Source organism: Musa acuminata, chromosome BXJ2-8 (genome assembly GCF_036884655.1).
Source record: "Musa acuminata AAA Group cultivar baxijiao chromosome BXJ2-8, Cavendish_Baxijiao_AAA, whole genome shotgun sequence".
NCBI lineage: Eukaryota > Viridiplantae > Streptophyta > Magnoliopsida > Zingiberales > Musaceae > Musa > Musa acuminata.
The window spans coordinates 43678211-43694874 of NC_088345.1; the positions used below are offsets into that span (position 1 = coordinate 43678211).

Here is a 16664-nt window from a genome sequence, read left to right on the forward strand (position 1 = left end):
TTCTTTAACTAAGTAGAGAGATTACCTTATGCAGTTGAGGAAATCTCTGTGTTATCATGTCCCCGCAAGAGCTCACTAAGTAGAGAGATTACCTCATGCAGTTGAGGAAATCTCTGTGTTATCATGTCCCCGCAAGATCGAGCTCCTATCAAGAATACCGATGGCAATATGTTTCATGCCTGAGTGGAACACTGGATTGACACATAAAAAAAAAATACATTGCAATTAGTATCATATGAAGTCTATTTATACATGGTGAAAGATAAGATTTCTTTAACTAAGTAGAGAGATTACCTCATGCAGTTGAGGAAATCTCTGTGTTATCATGTCCCCGCAAGATCGAGCTCCTCCTATCAAGAATACCGATGGCAATATGTTTCATGCCTGAGTGGAACACTGGATTGACACATAAGTTCCTTGAGGAGATTTGTGACCTAATTGAGTTCAGTAGCGGCGGTAGCAATAACACGATATTTAGCTTCAGTTGTACACCGGGCCACTGTCTTTTGCCTCTTAGAACTCCAACTCATTGGATTAGACCCAAGAGAGGTGACATACCTTGACATGGAGGTTCTATCATCAAAGTTTCCTGCCCAATCAGCATCAGCAAAGGTATAGAAATGAAGTTGAGTGGTTTTGCGGAGAATGAGACCATGATTAAGGGTCCCTTTAAGATACTGCAAAATTCATTTAACCACAGACCAATGCATAGTAGAAGGGTAGTGCATGTATTGAGATAAATTATTGACTACAAATGAGATATCTGGATGGGTGAGAGCCAAGTACTTGTCGGTATTGAGTCGAGTCCGTGGTAGGGCTGCCATCATATAATTTAAGTGATTCACTAGTAGAGAGAGAGTAGCAACTTCTTTCGCATCCTGTATATTTGTCTTTGATAATAAGTCTTGAATATACTTTCTCCGTGAGAGGAGACTTGAGGATGTAAATGTTGCTTCCATTCCCAAAAAGTAGTTCAAGGGTCCTAAATCTTTAAGGGAGAATCGATCAGCCAATTGCTTTAAAAATATCTGAATCTCAAAGGGATTATTGCCTATAACAATAATATCATCTAAATATACTAGAAGGGTATATTGTATTTCCATGTTGTTGTCATAGGAATAAAGATGTATCAGACTTGGAGTTGATGAAACCAATTGATATCAGAAACGATCCAAGTTTAGTATACCAATCTCTTGGAGCTTGACGGAGTCCATAAATGACTTTTTATAATTTGCAGACATGTCTCAGATACTGGTGATGAACAAAGCCAGTGGGTTACTGCATAAAGACATCTTCAGTTAGAGTCCCCTGTAAAAAGGCATCGTTAACATTCAGTTGTCGTAAGTGCTAGCCACTGGAGATGGCCAAATTTAGAATAAGTCGTATTGTTGTGGGTTTAACTACAGGACTAAAAGTCTCTGTGAAGTCAACTCCAGGTCGTTGATGAAACCCTTTAGCTACTAATCGTGCTTTATATCGAGCAACGGACCCGTTGGAGTTCCGCTTAATTGGATTCTAATGATATATATATATTCTAATAGAAAAGAAATACTATGATTTCTTAGGAGATAGTGCACTAATTTATCGAGACTCGCATCTTTTAATATAACATATTCCAAGGTTTTCTTTAAGTCAAACTTCCCCTTAGCTATCCCAAGTTGACTATGACCTATTAATCATAAATAGTAGCCCTTCATAGTTTCTAGATCAGCAAAGCTTTGATCATGTAGACATCTTCTTTACTTTTTATTCATCTTCTTCAACAATCCTTTACCGAGGACGAGTGAAAACCTCCATAATTGAAAGAATCCTGCAGTTTGCTTTTCAGCTTTATGAAGGACAAATCAAACAGTGCCTTCTCTTTCAGTGTTCACTATTTCATGAGCTGGAGTGGCCTACCACAAACAATCCTTAGTTTGGCCTGTTATGGATGAACTGATAGGAAAGCAATTCTTGGCTTCGGAATTCAATTGGCCATCTCTCTTAAGCAACCATCAATTTCAGCTCTTACCCAGTCAAGTTGGCTTAAAAATGCATGCTCAAATCACAAGTCGTCTTCCTCACCACACACTATTATGTGCACACGCATTTATCCTCTCTTTGTACCAAATTATTTTTTGGTGGAACAGATCCACTTACTTGTTCCATGGATCACTCAATTATGTGATTTGACAACAATGATGACCTTCTCAAGGTTCTTGGAATCTTCATACAGCATTACTATCAAAGCTCACACACATCTCTTGAAGAAATTTCTATTCAAAACATGGTGTCAAGTATCAACAGGAGAAGAAAAAATCAGAGCAACATTATGAATGTCATCCACTCCATAACTTTCCATAATATTTAGGACTTCAAAGTAGGTGATTTTAGGTTAATTTTCTTCTGAATGTGTTGGGTTTTGAGTTTATAATACAACTTGTGTCATGCACAAAACAACAGCCTTTTACTCAAACAAATAAGAAAGGTCATTTTTCTGCATCAAGAGACTCTCTTTGTTTTTATATATGACAGTCATAGATAAAGTGGAACACATCTCACCCAATCATTTAGATTAATATTCTCTTGCCGACAGTTCTTTTGGATGTCTTTTGAATTCTATAGATGAATGAGATGGTGTTCAAAATATTCTGGAGTTGGGTTTCCATCTGCCATTGCATCATTTCGTGTAAAATAATTCTCCTCCCAAAAGTGATCATGTAAAAGCCAGTGGAACCATTTTTTTTTTTTTTTGCCTTTCTCATAACCTCATATCCAAATGTTTGCCACAAGCATTCGATCATGAGATGCAGTCAAAAGTTCTAAACGGCATGCAGTAAAAATGAAATAGTCAAGTAATACTAGATGTGGAAGGTATTTTTTTTGTGAACGTTACTCTCATTCTCAAAAAATAACTGTAGATTCCTAAGTGTTTGATGAAGAATTGATCTATCAATTATTTAAGAAATTGCTTGATAACCATGAAATTATTGTCATTAATGATAATATTATCTACATAAACTAGTGGATATTTAGTACATCTCTTTTATTATCATACAAATAAAGAGCTATTGGATTTGGATTTGACAAAATTGGCTAAGAGCAAAAGTAAGCCATGTATGGTATAACAAGTTTTGGAGTTTGGCAAAGTCCATAAAAACCTTTCTATAGTTTACATACTTGGTTTAGATATTGAGGGTGAATTAAGTTAAGAAGTGGTCCTTAAATACATTTCAGTTAAGATCTCTTGCAAGAAAGCAATGTTAACATTAAATTAGTGTGCATGCCATCCTTAAGTGATAATCATACAAAGGACGAGTCCTAGGACTTGTGTTAATATTCACATGAAGACCAGCCTTGGAATAACATGGACAGGATGCGGAATACAAAGTTTTACTTCTCGATATTACCAGGATGCCACATATAATTGAGCTTGACCAATGGATGGTCTCATGCAACGCATGTAGGCTATAGATAAATAGCTTATAAATATCTCAATCATTCCTTAGAGGATGACATACCACGATTCCAAAGTACCTATACTTTTCCGCATCTCTAATGGTGAGAGGCTTTCCTCGCCTTTTTTCTCTCTCTCTTTTTGGAACTAAGAAGACTTGGCTAAGATCGAAGGAGGTTGTTGGGCTGGCAGCCCATAAATTCAGCCCATAGTGGGCTTGGGCAGCCCATAGCTCACCCCCTCTTAATCTAATCAAGAAAAGATATTGTTTGCTATAATTGTGGTGAGAAAGGACATTACAAGAACTAATATAAGCAACTTAAGAAGAGCAAGAAAAAGAGAAAAGAAGTGGAATCTATAGAGTCAAAAGATAATATCACAACTACAATGCATGGTGGTGATTATTTGATTTTGTCTCCTTTTGATGATATTTTTTCTTGTGTGTATCAGGATCTTGAGTGGGTGATTGACACAGGTGCTTCTTATCATGCTACATCACGGAGGGAGTTTTTTGCTACATACAGGTCTGGAAATTTTGGTGTTGTCAAGATAGACAACTATGGCACAACAGACATCATAGGCATGGGTGATATCCATTTAAAGACCAACCTAGGCTGCAAGTTATTGCTTAAGGATGTGATGCATGTGGTTGATTTGAGACTGAATTTAATTTCAGTTAGAAGGCTAGATGATAAAGACTATGATAGCAGATTTCACAAAGGGCAATGGAAGCTCAGTAAGGGTTCTCTTGTTATAGCTAATGGAAAGAAATGTCATACTTTGTATAGGTTGCAGACTAAAGCTTATGGTGAGCAGTTAAATACTACAGAAAAAGACTTCAGCATGGAGTTGTGGCATAGGCGACTGGGACACATGAGCGAGAAGGGGCTACAAGCTCTTTCCAAGAGAAAGGTATTACTAGACCTCAGAGGTATACATCTGAACCCTTGTATTGATTGTTTGGTAGGTAAACAACATAGAGTTTCATTTGCTAGTCCTGCTTTGTCTAGAAAAATGCATGCCTTAGACCGTGTTTATACAGATGTATGTGGTCCTTTGAGAACAAAAACTCCTGGTGGATCTGTTGATGTTCTTGGTATAAGTGGTACACTTTATTTTGTCACTTTTATAGATGATTTTTCCAGAAAAGTTTGGGCCAATGCTTTGAAGACTAAAGATCAGGTGATTAATGTCTTCAAAGAGTTTCATGCCAGGGTTGAAAGGGAGACAGAAAGGAAATTGAAATACATAAGATCAGATAATGGTGATGAGTATACAGGATTGTTTAATGATTATTGCAGGTCACATGGGATCCAACATGAAATGACAGTTCCTGATACACCTCAACATAATGCAATTATAGAGAGGATGAACCGCACTATCATGGAAAAGATCAGATGTATGTTTTCACAGGCTAAGCTACCCAAAAGATTTTGGGATGAAGCTTTGAGGACTGTAGTTGATGTGATCAACTTATCACCGCGTACAGCCCTAGATGGTGATGTTGCAGAGCATGTATCGTCAGGGAAAGATGTTTCCTACAAGCATTTGAGAGTGTTTGGTTATCATGCATTTGCACATATTCCAGATAATAAGAGGTCCAAGCTGGATAGTAAGACTAAAGAATGTATTTTTCTTGGTTACTCACATGATCATTTTGGTTATAGGCTTTGAGATCCAGAAAAGCAGAAGGTGTTTAGAAGCAAAGATGTAGTCTTTTTTTAGGATCAAACTTTTGAAGATTTGAAGAAGAAGGCACCAGCCAATACTTCTGTAGAAGGATTAGCAGATTATGACCCAATTACTCCTCCAGTATATCAGGGTGATGGGGGAGATGTGTAGGAAGATGGTGTAGAGCCGGATGTTGATCTTCCTGCAGGACATGTTGAGCAAGAAGAAGTAGGAGAGCAAGTTCCAACAGAACCTCAGTTGAGAAGATCTTCTAGACAACGTCAACCTTCCAGAAAATACACTACATATGAGTATGTAATGCTTACTGATGTAGGTGAACCAGAGAGTTACCAGGAAGCAGTTGAAAGTGAGCAGAAAGAGAAGTGGTTAGTTGCTATGCAGGAAGAGATGGATACTCTTCAGAAGAACCACACTTATGATTTGGTGCTACTACCAAATGGAATGAAGGCTTTGAAGAACAAGTGGATTTTCAGGTTGAAGACTCAAGAATATTGTTCTCCACTAAAGTACCAAGCTAGATTGGTTGTGAAAGGCTTTGGTTAAAAGAAAGGTATTGACTTTGAAGAGATTTTTTCTCCTGTTGTTAAAATGTCTTTTATTCATGTTGCTCTTGGTATTGCTGCTAGTCGGGACTTGGAGGTTGAGCAATTAGATGTGAAGACAGCTTTCCTTCATGGGGATTTGGAGGAGAAAATTTATATGGAGCAACCAGAAGGCTTCAAAGTTAAAGGTAAAGAGAACTTTGTCTGCAAATTGAAGAAGAGCTTGTATGGGCTAAAGCAAGCTCCAAGACAGTGGTGCAGAAAGTTTGATTCATTTATGATAGAAAATGAATACAAAAGAACGGCTTCAGATCATTGTGTGTACATCAAATGGTTTGGTGAGGATTTTATTATTCTCTTACTTTATGTTGATGACATGCTTATTCTTGGGAAAGATATGTCTAAAATTGACAGATTGAAGAAGGAACTGAGTGAGTATTTTGCAATGAAGGACATGGGGCCAACAAAGCAAATACTAGGTATGCAGATTTCCCGTGACACGAAAAATAAGAAGATTTGGTTGTCACAGGAGAAATACATCGAGAAGATATTGGAAAGATTCAGTATGAGCAATGCAAAACCAGTTGGTTCTCCTCTTGCAGGTCACTTCAAGTTGTGCTCAGAAAAGAGTCCGTCAACTGATGAGGAGAAGGAGAAAATGCAAAAGGTTCCTTATGCTTCAGTAGTTGGAAGTTTAATATATGTAATGGTATGTACGAGGCCAGACATCGCATATGTAGTTGGTGTTACTAGCAGATTTCTTGCAAATCCAAGCAAAGAGCACTAGGCAGTAGTGAAGTGGATTTTTAGATATCTCAAAGGGAGCTCTAAGGTTTGTTTAAGCTTTGGAGGTGGTCCACATGTGTTGACAGGTTACACAAATGCAAATATGACAAAAAATATAGATACGAGAAAGTCTACTTAAGGTTATGTACTTACTTTTGCAGGGGGAGCTGTGTCATGTCAATCCAGGCTGCAAAGGTGTATTGCTCTCTCCACCACAGAAGCAGAATATATTGTTGCTATAGAGGTATGCAAAGAAATGTTATGGATAAAAGAATTCTTACAAGAATTGGGGCTGAAACAAGAAAATTATATGGTGCATTGTGACAGCCAGAGTGCCATCCATTTGTGTAAAAACCCAATGTTTCATTCCAAGTCAAAGCATATAGATGTTAGATACCACTGGATTCGAAATTTATTTGAAGAGAAGCAGTTGCAGCTTCAGAAAATTCACACAGATAATAACGGAGCAGACATGTTGACAAAAACTTTACCAAAAGAAAGACAGGAGATATGTCGACAACTGGTCGGCATGGCTTCACAATGAGGAGTCATGAGACAGCTTCCCTTATGGGCTGAAGGGGGAGGTTGTTGGGCTGACAACCCACAGATTCAGCCCATAGTGGGCTTGGGCAGCCCACAGCTCACTCCCTCTTAACCTAACCCTAATTAACATTAGGGGGATGTGGTGGCTCCGTTTTGGAGGCAGAAAAAGGTATAAATAGGGCAGCAACTTGGGAGAAGAAAATAGTCACGAGATTCCAAAGAAAAAGAGGAAAACAAGATAGAAAACGAAGAGAAAAAAAGGAAAGAAGACAAGGACAATGCAGAGAGGTTGTTCTCAATCATCTAGTAGTGTTCTGTCTCAGGTTAGATCAAATCTACTGTAGACTCTTGTTGTGATTACTTGGGGAGGTTTTAGATATTGTGGGCAGTGACGTGATCCTTGTATCTCAGTTATTCTCTTGAGATTGTTGCTAGAGTTTAGAGTAAGAGATTGAGATTTGTATATTCATTATTCTCATAGTGGATTATCTCTAGTTTGCCCCATAATTTTTACCCTTTATATTGAAGTTGTTTTCCACGTATATCTTGGTGTTTTATTTGATTATGGTTCCATTTAATTCTGCTGCATATTATGGTCTTCTAGTATTTCTCCATATACAAAGGTTATTACTGTTTATATCCCCATCATGGTCTCCGTCTGACCATTACGGATGAAGGTGATCACGATGGCGTCGATGGCCTCTACGGCGCCAATCTTGATTTCGGTGATGCGGTCGGCAGCCCCCATGTCCCATTCAGACCCTCCGTTGCCACCCCACAGCCTCACCTTGATCTCTCCCGCCTGCACGCATGCACGACACCATCACGTTATATACCACCATGCATCAAAACCTTGCACAGCAGAAAATGGATCAAGAGAAAGAACCATTTGCATGTAGATATGGATGTGTGTGTGGACAAGAAGAAGAAGATGATGACGATGACACGTCCTTCCTCTGGGACCTATATTACATTGGTATGCCCATAACCATCTTCCTCAAATAAAACGTTAAACGCATAGTACCTACGTAAACGTGAAACTCGTGATCGCTACCTACACAAGTGCAACAACACAGTGCATGCAAATAAACGCCATTACGTTATAAACCATGCATCGAACCTTACACAGTGCAACAACACAGACACAACTTGCACAGCAAGAATGTATAAAGAGAACGAACGACGTCACGGAGGCAAAGCCTCCTCTCTCACCATTTGCAGACTCCTTTCTTTTGCACAGGAAGAAACTTAGGAAAGACGGTGGATGCTGCACGTCCTCCCTCTGGGAAGAGGATGGGGGTATTTGTAGCCCTCCAAGGTTAACATGTGCCTACATAAACGTGAATCTCGTGATCGACCCACATCAGGTTCTGCAAGCGATGAAGTCAAAAGAAACACCTACAAGGGCTGAATTGGAGATGATGATCCCTCTCCATCTCATCCTTCGTAACACTTGGGTGTCGGCCAAGGATGGAAGCTGAGGTACGTAAACGTGAATCTCATGGTCATCTTAGCCATCTCACGTTGGATGGCTTGGCAAGCATCTACGTCGCATATGTCCTTCCATGGCGGAAATGCTAAGCTGCACATTCTGCATGCAGAACCTTAAAGACTTGTGAGCGTACGAAAGTTTGGTGTATGGCTGCCAATCTTCACTCAAAGGGCCTGAACGTAGCATATAATGCATACTCCCTTCCCTTGTGCTCGTTCGGTCGACGGTACAGCTTTTAAATGGTTTATTGGAATGGATGTCGATCTTTGCTAGCTATTGAGTGATCCATGGAACCAGAAAGTGGATCTGTTCCACCCAAAAATAATTTGGTACAAGCAGAGGATAAATGCGTGTCCACATAATAGTGTGTGGTGAGGAAGATGACTTGTGATTTCAGCATGCATTTTTAAGCCAACTTGACTGGGTAAGAGCTGAAATTGATGGTTGCTTATGAGAGATGGCCAATTGAATTCCGAAGCCAAGAATTGCTTTCCTATCAGTTCATCCATAAGAGGCCAAACTAAGGATTGTTTGTGGTAGGCCACTCCAGCTCATGAAATAGTGAACACTGAAAGAGAAGGCACTGTTTGATTTGTCCTTCGTAAAGCTGAAAAACAAACTGCAGGATTCTTTCAATTATGGAGGTTTTCACTCGTCCTCGGTAAAGGATTGGAGTTGAGAACTTAGTCTTATCCTTCCATTCATAAGATTGTTTTTGATCCAAAACTTATTTTCTTTTTTGAATTATAAGAAAAAGTAACTCTGCAGGATTCAACTATTCAAAAGAGCACTATTTTGTTTTTGTACACTTCCATTTTTCTCAGCTAACCTCTGGTACATGTAGAAATCTGTGTATTCTTTGAAAGAATGCAGAAGAACGTTGAAACACAAGTTGAAGAAGATGAATAAAAAGTAAAGAAGATGTCTACATGATCAAAACTATGCTGATCTAGAAACTATGAAGGGCTACTATTTCTGATTAATAGGTCATAGTCAACTTGGGATAGCTAAGGGGAAGTTTGACTCAAAGAAAACCTTGGAATATGTTATATTAAAAGATGCGAGTACCGATAAGTTAGTGCACTATCTCCTAAGGAATCATAGTATTTCTTTTCTATTAGAAAATATATATATATCACTAGAATCCAATTAAGCGGAACCCCGACGGATCCGTTGCTCGATATAAAACACAATTAGTAGCCAAAGGGTTTCATCAACGACCTGGAGTTGACTTCACAAAGACTTTTAGTCCTGTAATTAAACCCACAACAATACGGCTTATTCTAAATTTGGCCATCTCCGGAGACTGGCATTTATGACAACTGGACGTTAACAATACCTTTTTATATGAGACTCTAACTGAAGATGTCTTTATGCAGCAACCCCCTGGCTTTGTTCATCACCAGTATCCGAGACATGTCTGCAAATTATAAAAAGTCATTTATGGACTCCATCAAGCTCTAAGAGATTGGTATACTGAACTTTGATCGTTTCTGATATCAATTGGCTTCATCAACTCCATGTCTGATACCTCTTTGTTCGTATGACAACAACATGGAAATACAATATATCTTCTAGTATATGGAAACAACTATACTAACTATGAGATTTGTTTGAAGCGTGCGGACAAAATGCTCGGACTGTCTTTCATAGCTCAAATCAGTTATAAGTCTAAGAGGAAGAACACTCGGTACCCTCCGCAGAACGCAAACATCAGCATATAGTACAAACTGAGCTCACACTTCTCCATCAGGCCTCCATGCCTTCAATCTTTTGGATGGCAGCCTTTCAAACTATCGTCTACCTTATTAATATAATGCCTACGCCAGTCCTACAATACCAATCCCCCTTTGACACACTATGTCATAAACCATCAAACCTTCGTAAACTCAGAGTATTTGGTTGTCTATGTTATCCATGGTTGCATCCCTATGACTTTCACAAGTTAACATCTCGATCTAATCCTTACGTTTTTATAGGTTACTCTTTTGAACATAATGCTTTCCGCTGCTATAATCTCCACACTCATAAAATTTTTATATCACATCACGTTATTTTTGTTGAGTTTATTTTTCCTTTTCACAACTATACCTCTCCTACCATACAGACCACCTCATTAACCATTTCTTATTGGGGTATACCTCCGATCCAATCGGACGAGCCTCCCATGACATCGTCCAGTATCTCCTCTCATGATCTACACTATTCTACTCCTCTGGTTCAGCAATTGCTCATTCCTACTGCACTTCTCTCTTCTCCAACTATTGAGGTACTTGGTTTAGGATCACAATCGTTATCTTTACCTTCTTCTCAGCCAAGTGACCCTGACGTACCTCCACCTTACCCGGCCCGTGTTAATGACTCTCAACCGCTTCTTCCAACAACACAACCTCACGGTCCCGTAGTCTCTACCATCCTGTGACTACACGCTCTAAGAGTGGTATTTTCAAACCACGTCAGGTCCTTAATCTTCATGCTATTGTGGATTCCTCATCTACCATCGTTGAACCCACCATCTTAACTCAAGCCCAAAAATCTCTGCATTAGCATACCGCCATGTGTGAGGAATATAATGCCCTCCTCCTTAACTCAAAATGGGATCGAGTACCCTTTCATTATACACAAAACATCATCGGGTGAAAGTGGGTTTTTTGAGTTAAGCGGAACCCTGATGGCTCTATTGCCCGATATAAGGCACGCCTCGTCGCCAAAGGGTTTCATCAAAGACTTGGAGTTGATTTCACTAAGACATTTAGTCCCATTATTAAGCCCACTTTAATCAGACTTATCCTGAGTCTAACCACCACTAAGGGTTGGCAATTACGCCAATTGGATGTTAATAATGCCTTTTTATAGGGGACTCTAACTGAAGATGTATTTATGCACCAACCTCCTGGTTTCACTCATCCTTAATATCCAAGGCATGTCTGCAAACTTTGAAAAGCTATTTATGGACTTCATCAGGCTCTAAGAGCTTGGTACACTGAACTTGGCTCTTTTCTGAATTCAGTTGACTTTCTCAACTCCAAATCCGATTCCTCGTTATTCTTACCACAACACCATAGTGATGCAATATATATTCTGGTATATGTGGATGACATCATTGTTATAGGCAACAACCCTATAGAAATTCAATTGTTCATCGAATAGTTGGCAGCTCGATTCTAGCTCAAAGATCTAGGACCCCTAAATTAATTTTTGGGCGTCGAGGCTATATTCACATCTTCCGGTTTCTTTCTATCACAAAGAAAGTACATTCAAGATTTATTGTCCAAAATAAACATGCTGGACGCAAAAGTGGTTACCACTCCTCTATCTACCAGTAGCTCTCTCAAATTATCTGATAGAAGTCCTACTATGGAACCCACTCAATACCGACAAGTCATTGGTTCCCTACAGTACTTAGCTCTCACCTATCCTGACATCTCATTTGGAGTCAACAAATTATCACAGTTTATACGGAGGTCATCTACTATGCATAGGTCTGTAGTCAAACGAATCCTACGATATCTTAAGGGGACCCTCAATCATGGTCTCTTTGTTTGTAAACACTCTCCACTTCAGCTTCATGCCATTACCGATGCCGATTGGGCAGGCAACTTTGATGATAGAATATCCATATCGAGGTATATTGTCTTCCTTGACACTAATGCAATCAGATGGAATTCTAAGAAGCAAAAGATAGTTGCACGGTCTACAACTGAAGCTGAATACCGTGTCATCGCCACTGCCACTATAGAACTCAATTGGGTCACAAATCTGCTCAAGGAACTCGACATTAACGCCACTCCTATAATATATTGTGATAATATCGGAGCTACCTATCTGTGCGCTAATCCGGTGCTCCACTCCCACATGAAACATATTGCTATTGACTTCCATTTTGAGCGAGATCAAGTTGTCCGCCGTCAGCTATGAGTTTTCATGTCTATTTGGCTGATCAGTTAGCCAACTCACTCACAAAGCCTCTCGCTTGTGAACTTTTTATATTACAATGATCCAAGATTGGTGTCATTGACAAGAGCACTATCTTGTGGGGGCATGATAGCAGATAAGATTTCCCCAACGAAATCTCTCTACTCTGTTGAGGGAAATCTTTTATTCTGTTGAGGGAAATCCTCCCTCCTAATCTGTATAAATAAGAGAGGGACATGTTAATTCATTCAAACTTTTTATTAATTTCCAACAAAAAAACTATATGTCTTAATAAATTTAAGTTGGATTGAATTACTGTCAAATCTAAATATAAATATTAATCAATTTGACTTAAACGTACCATTATTCAATTTTCTAACTTCGTATCAAATAGTTATCCTAAATGAGTGAAAATTTTATAAAAAATATATGCAGCTGAATAGATAATATATTATCTTTAATTCATAATTTAATAAACTTACATCTTTGGATTGAATTAATTTTCAATCTTATATATATTACATGATTAATTTGACTCATTAGTAGGTTTTTATATTGTAAATCAAGAGACAACTCTTTACGAGCTTCTATCATTCACAAAAGTTTCGTGAGTTTTTATCTCCGATGCTACTCAAGAAATGAAGTAATTAATTCTCATTTAATTTAAAAATAAAAATAATGTTCCAACAATGCATCATGTCCATCATTTTTCGTGCGAACAAACATGCCCATGGTCATGCAAAAGTTTCGGGCACACTTGACCTCGTGAGAGCTTCCTTTTGCTAAAAGGTCGAAGAAGCTTCCTTTTCCCAAGTAGGAGTGGACCTCGTGCCTATTGATACCCTGTGTCATCTCTATCAATCCCTTTACATCCTCTTATTTTTTTTGTGTTCCTCCCCACCCTTCAAGATACCTTTGCTCGGACACAAGCAAACCATGTCACCTCCTCCGATCTTAGCCAAGTCTTCTTAGTTCCAAAAAGAGAGAGAAAGAAAAGAGGGGAGGAAAGCCTCTCACCATTAGAGATGTGGAATAGTACAGGTAATTTGGAATCGTGATATGTCATCCTCTAAGGAGCGGTTGAGATATTTATAAACTATTTATCTATAGCATACATGCGTTGCATGAGACCATCCATTGGTTAAGCTCAATTATACGTGGCATCCTGGTAATATCAAGAAGTAAAACTTGATTTTCCACATCCTGTATGAGACCATACATGCGTATTCCATGTTATTCCAAAGCTGGTTTTAATGTGAATATTAACACAAGTCCTAGGAGTCTTAAAAAAACTATATATATGTATATATATATATATATATGTATATATCTATATGTATATATGAATATATATATATATATATATTTATATATATATGTATATACATATGTATATATCTATATGTATATATGAATATATATATATTTATATATATATATGTATATACATATGTATATATCTACATGTATATATGAATATATATATATATATATATACATATATATATATGTATATACATATGTATATACATATATATATATGTATATACATATGTATATACATATATATATGTGACTTTATTTATTTTATTCAAACTGGACCTTTATTTATTTTATTCATGATAACCTCCAACTTTGACTACAAGGAGGAGACGGAGGGAGTACGATGACAGTAACAGTTCATTTCAGTTCATTTATTATGGAGTCCAAGTATTAGCAAGACTCATTTATTGAAGCAGCAGTATCAGTCCAAGGGGTCTAGTTCGGTGCCAGGTAAACTCCGATGGCCTCAATCATTTCGCCCGCACGTCCAAAGAAGCCAATGATCTTACCCGAGACTAGCGGAACAGAGAAAGGTATTCCGCCACTGGAGCCGAAAGGTCCATAGCTGTCCTTGTTGGTCCTCAGCGTCAGGTTCCTCACCAGAGTTAATCCCCACATCGTATCCACAGACCCCTCGACGCCCACAAGATACTCGTCCTCTTGCAGAGAAATCTGAACAACGACACTTTTCTGTCATTGAGGTACAACCAATCGATAATGTTAATTAGGAGGAAGATGACGAAGTGGACGAACCACGTAGGGTTTGAAATCGATGCTGCCGAAGTGCTTGGTCTCCGTCTGATCATTACGGATGAAGGTGATCACGATGGCGTCGATGGCCTCTACGGCGCCAATCTTGATTTCGGTGATGCGGTCGGCAGCCCCCATGTCCCATTCAGACCCTCCGTTGCCACCCCACAGCCCCACCTTGATCTCTCCCGCCTGCACGCATGCACGACACCATCACGTTATATACCACCATGCATCAAAACCTTGCACAGCAGGAAATGGATCAAGAGAAAGAACCATTTGCATGTAGATATGGATGTGTGTGTGGACAAGAAGAGAAGAAGATGACGATGATGATGCACGTCCTTCCTCTGGGACCTATATTACATTGGTGGGCCCATAACCATCTTCCTCAAATAAAACGTTAAACGCATAGTACCTACGTAAACGTGAAACTCGTGATCGCTACCTACACAAGTGCAACAACACAGTGCATGCAAATAAACGCCATTACGTTATAAACCATGCATCGAACCTTACACAGTGCAACAACACACACACAATTTGCACAGCAAGAATGTATAAAGAGAACGAACGACGTCACGGAGGCAAAGCCTCCTCTCTCACCATTTGCAGACTCCTTTCTTTTGCACAGGAAGAAACTTAGGGAAGACGGTGGATGCTGCACGTCCTCCCTTTGGGAAGAGGATGGGGGTATTTGTAGCCCTCCAAGGTTAACATGTGCCTACATAAACGTGAATCTCGTGATCGACCCACATCAGGTTCTGCAAGCGATGAAGTCAAAAGAAACACCTACAAGGGCTGAATTGGAGATGATGATCCCTCTCCATCTCATCCTTCGTAACACTTGGGTGTCGGCCAAGGATGGAAGCTGTGGTACGTAAACGTGAATCTCATGGTCATCTTAGCCATCTCACGTTGGATGGCTTGGCAAGCATCTACGTCGCATATGTCCTTCCATGGTGGAAATGCTTAGCTGCACATTCTGCATGCAGAACCTTAAAGACTTGTGAGCGTACGAAAGTTTGGTGTATGGCTGCCAATCTTCACTCAAAGGGCCTGAACGTAGCATATAATGCATACTCCCTTCCCTTGTGCTCGTTCGGTCGACGGTACAGCTTTTAAGTGGTTTATTGGAATGGATGTCAATCTTTGCTAGCTATTGAGTGATCCATGGAACCAGAAAGTGGATCTGTTCCACCCAAAAATAATTTGGTACAAGGAGAGGATAAATGCGTGTGCACATAATAGTGTGTGGTGAGGAAGATGACTTGTGATTTGAGCATGCATTTTTAAGCCAACTTGACTGGGTAAGAGCTGAAATTGATGGTTGCTTATGAGAGATGGCCAATTGAATTCCGAAGCCAAGAATTGCTTTCCTATCGGTTCATCCATAACAGGCCAAACTAAGGATTGTTTGTGGTAGCCCACTCCAGCTCATGAAATAGTGAACACTGAAGGAGAAGGCACTGTTTGATTTGTCCTTCATAAAGCTGAAAAACAAACTGCAGGATTCTTTCAATTATGGAGGTTTTCACTCGTCCTCGGTTAAGGATTGGAGTTCAGAAACTTAGTCTTATCCTTCCATTCATTAGATTGTTTTTGATCCAAAACTTCTTTTCTTTTATGAATTATAAGAAAAAGTAACTCTGCAGGATTCAACTATTCAAAAGAGCACTGTTTTTTTTGGTACGCTTCAATTTTTTTCAGCTAACCTCTGGTACATATAGAAATCTGTGTATTCTCTGAAAGAATGCTGAAGAACGTTGAAACACAAGTTGAAGAAGATGAATAAAAAGTAAAGAAGATGTCTACCTGATCAAAACTATGCTGATCTAGAAACTATGAAGGGCTACTATTTCTGATTATAGGTCATAGTCAACTTGGGATGGCTAAGGGGAAGTTTGGCGCAAAGAAAACCTTGGAATATGTTATATTAAAAGATGCGGTCCGATAAGTTAGTGCACTATCTCCTAAGGAATCATAGTATTTCTTTTCTATTAGAATATATATATATATATATATATATATATATATATATATATATATATATATATATATAATCCAATTAAGCGGAACCCTGACAGGTCCGTTGCTCGATATAAAGCACGATTAGTAGCCAAAGAGTCTCATCAATGATCTGGAGTTGACTTCACAAAGACTTTTAGTCCTATAGTTAAACCCA

General features: G+C 38.9%; 2 protein-coding genes across 2 annotated transcripts in view; both read right to left on the reverse strand.

Moving 5' to 3' along the window:
- Positions 1-8246, reverse strand: part of LOC135619554 (jacalin-related lectin 19-like) — a 34323-nt gene extending 26077 nt beyond the window's left edge. Inside the window, exon 1 of the mRNA XM_065121670.1 lies at positions 8212-8246. Within this exon, the coding sequence (XP_064977742.1) occupies positions 8212-8214 (3 nt within the window). The 5' untranslated portion in view covers positions 8215-8246. The remainder of the gene's footprint in view (positions 1-8211) is intronic.
- Positions 8247-13983: 5737 nt separating this feature from the next.
- LOC135619556 (protein GOS9-like) lies at positions 13984-15144 on the reverse strand. The gene is made up of 3 exons (XM_065121671.1): positions 15086-15144; positions 14483-14671; positions 13984-14401 (listed from the first exon to the last, which is right to left on the reverse strand). Exons 1-3 carry the CDS (start codon positions 15086-15088, stop codon positions 14165-14167), a joined length of 429 nt encoding a protein of 142 aa, XP_064977743.1. The 5' UTR covers positions 15089-15144; the 3' UTR covers positions 13984-14164.
- Positions 15145-16664: the final 1520 nt, after the last annotated feature.